The sequence below is a fragment of the Anoplopoma fimbria genome, chromosome 13, assembly GCF_027596085.1.
Source record: "Anoplopoma fimbria isolate UVic2021 breed Golden Eagle Sablefish chromosome 13, Afim_UVic_2022, whole genome shotgun sequence".
Lineage (NCBI taxonomy): Eukaryota > Metazoa > Chordata > Actinopteri > Perciformes > Anoplopomatidae > Anoplopoma > Anoplopoma fimbria.
Window position 1 is genome coordinate 22,290,543 of NC_072461.1, and position 1,521 is coordinate 22,292,063.

Consider the following 1,521-nt stretch of genomic DNA (forward strand, 5'->3'; position numbering starts at 1 on the left):
GGGTGCAATCAGTTGCTCCCTGATAGAAATTCACTGTTATGTGAGCTCCTGAACTTGATCTACAAACACTGACCTCCTGCCCGATGACGTGTGCCTGGGCCATCATCCCCTCGATGTCGTGTCCCTTTGGAGCCTTCTCCAGCATGTGCTGCTTGATCTTCACCTCCAGCTCAGTGTTGGACCTCTCCAGCGAGCGCACCTTATCCAGGTAGTTGGACAGCCGGTCGTTCAGGCCCTGCATGGTCTCCTTGTCGCTTGCCGAGTTGTGGTTGTTGAGGGAGAGGCTGGTGCCCAGCATGTTGAGGCCGTTGCCCATGGAGACGGAACGGGACAAGGACAGCGAGCCAATAGGGATGGGGGTCCTGGAGTGGATGCTGCGTCCGCTGTCCCTGACGGACATGCTGGATAAGGAGGGCTGACGCACCGAGTAGCTGCGCACAGACATGGTGGAGGCCATGGTGTCCACTGGAGAGAAGATTAAGATGTAAGTTTAATCAGTGCTTTTATTAAGCTACATCTACAGAATAGGATCAGAAGTACAACTTTTGTGTTGATGAGCAGGACAAAATCACAGACCTTCAATCATGCATTTGATTGATTAACGAAATTGAAAGTGTTTTATCGACCGTGGAGACAGCAGTCATAATAGAACAAGCAAGTAGGTCAAGAATAAACTTCCAATAAACTTTCAAACCAATACGGACAGAAAGAACTCAAAGCACTCGTAGTCATTTTGCATCTCTTGAAGTCATTTTGACATTCATCTGTAGTCATTTTGCATCTGCTTGTAGTCATTTTGCATCTCTTTAAGTCATTTTGCATTTGACTGTTGTCATTTTGCATCTCTATGTAGTTATTTTGTAATCTTCTGTTGTCATTTTTGCATCTCATTGTCGTTATCTTGTGTCTCTATGTGGACATTGATTAACAGTTATGTCAAACAGAGGCTAAGTTCGCTCACTCAGTAATCTATCATTCGCTCAGGACAGCTATCTGTGTCATAACTGTGAACTTGATGTGCTTCCTCCTGTTTGAAATTGAAAACAGTCAGTGGCATTAAGTTGTTATTTGATGAGAAAGACAACATAGTACTTACATCGCTCTCAGTTCTTCAGTTGGTCTTCTGTTCTGCTGCTGATTCAGGTTTCGACCCTGATTGTTCAAGTGATTACTGTTTGGTACTGGACCAGATTTAACAGGTGAGTTTGTCTGCAGAGGCACAACTCTCGTTGTCGGGGCGGAGCCACTGTCGGTGTGTCCAATCACACATAAACAAGGAGGAGGATGCAACTTGACACCTTCCAGAGGAATGAAAAAAATATCTGGACCACATAAACTAAACACGTCGGTGTCAAAATATTAAATGCAGTTAATTGTCTGCCGGATTGAAGGTTTGCAAACAGCAGCTGTAAATTTAGACACTTGAATTCATCAGTAAAACTAAATCTGTTATCTTTAAAATCTTATTTAAAATGTAATTGTATTATTCAAAGAAAGAAAATTAAGAATATAATACAAATA

General features: G+C 43.0%; 1 protein-coding gene across 1 annotated transcript in view; it reads right to left on the minus strand.

Moving 5' to 3' along the window:
- krt1-c5 (keratin, type 1, gene c5) overlaps positions 1-1,182 on the minus strand; it is an 8,938-nt gene extending 7,756 nt beyond the window's left edge. The window contains exons 1-2 of the mRNA XM_054611326.1: positions 1,097-1,182; positions 74-465 (exon numbers count right to left, since the gene is read on the minus strand). Of these exons, the coding sequence (XP_054467301.1) occupies positions 74-457 (384 nt within the window). The 5' untranslated portion in view covers positions 458-465; positions 1,097-1,182. The remainder of the gene's footprint in view (positions 1-73; positions 466-1,096) is intronic.
- Between the last annotated feature and the right edge of the window lie 339 nt (positions 1,183-1,521).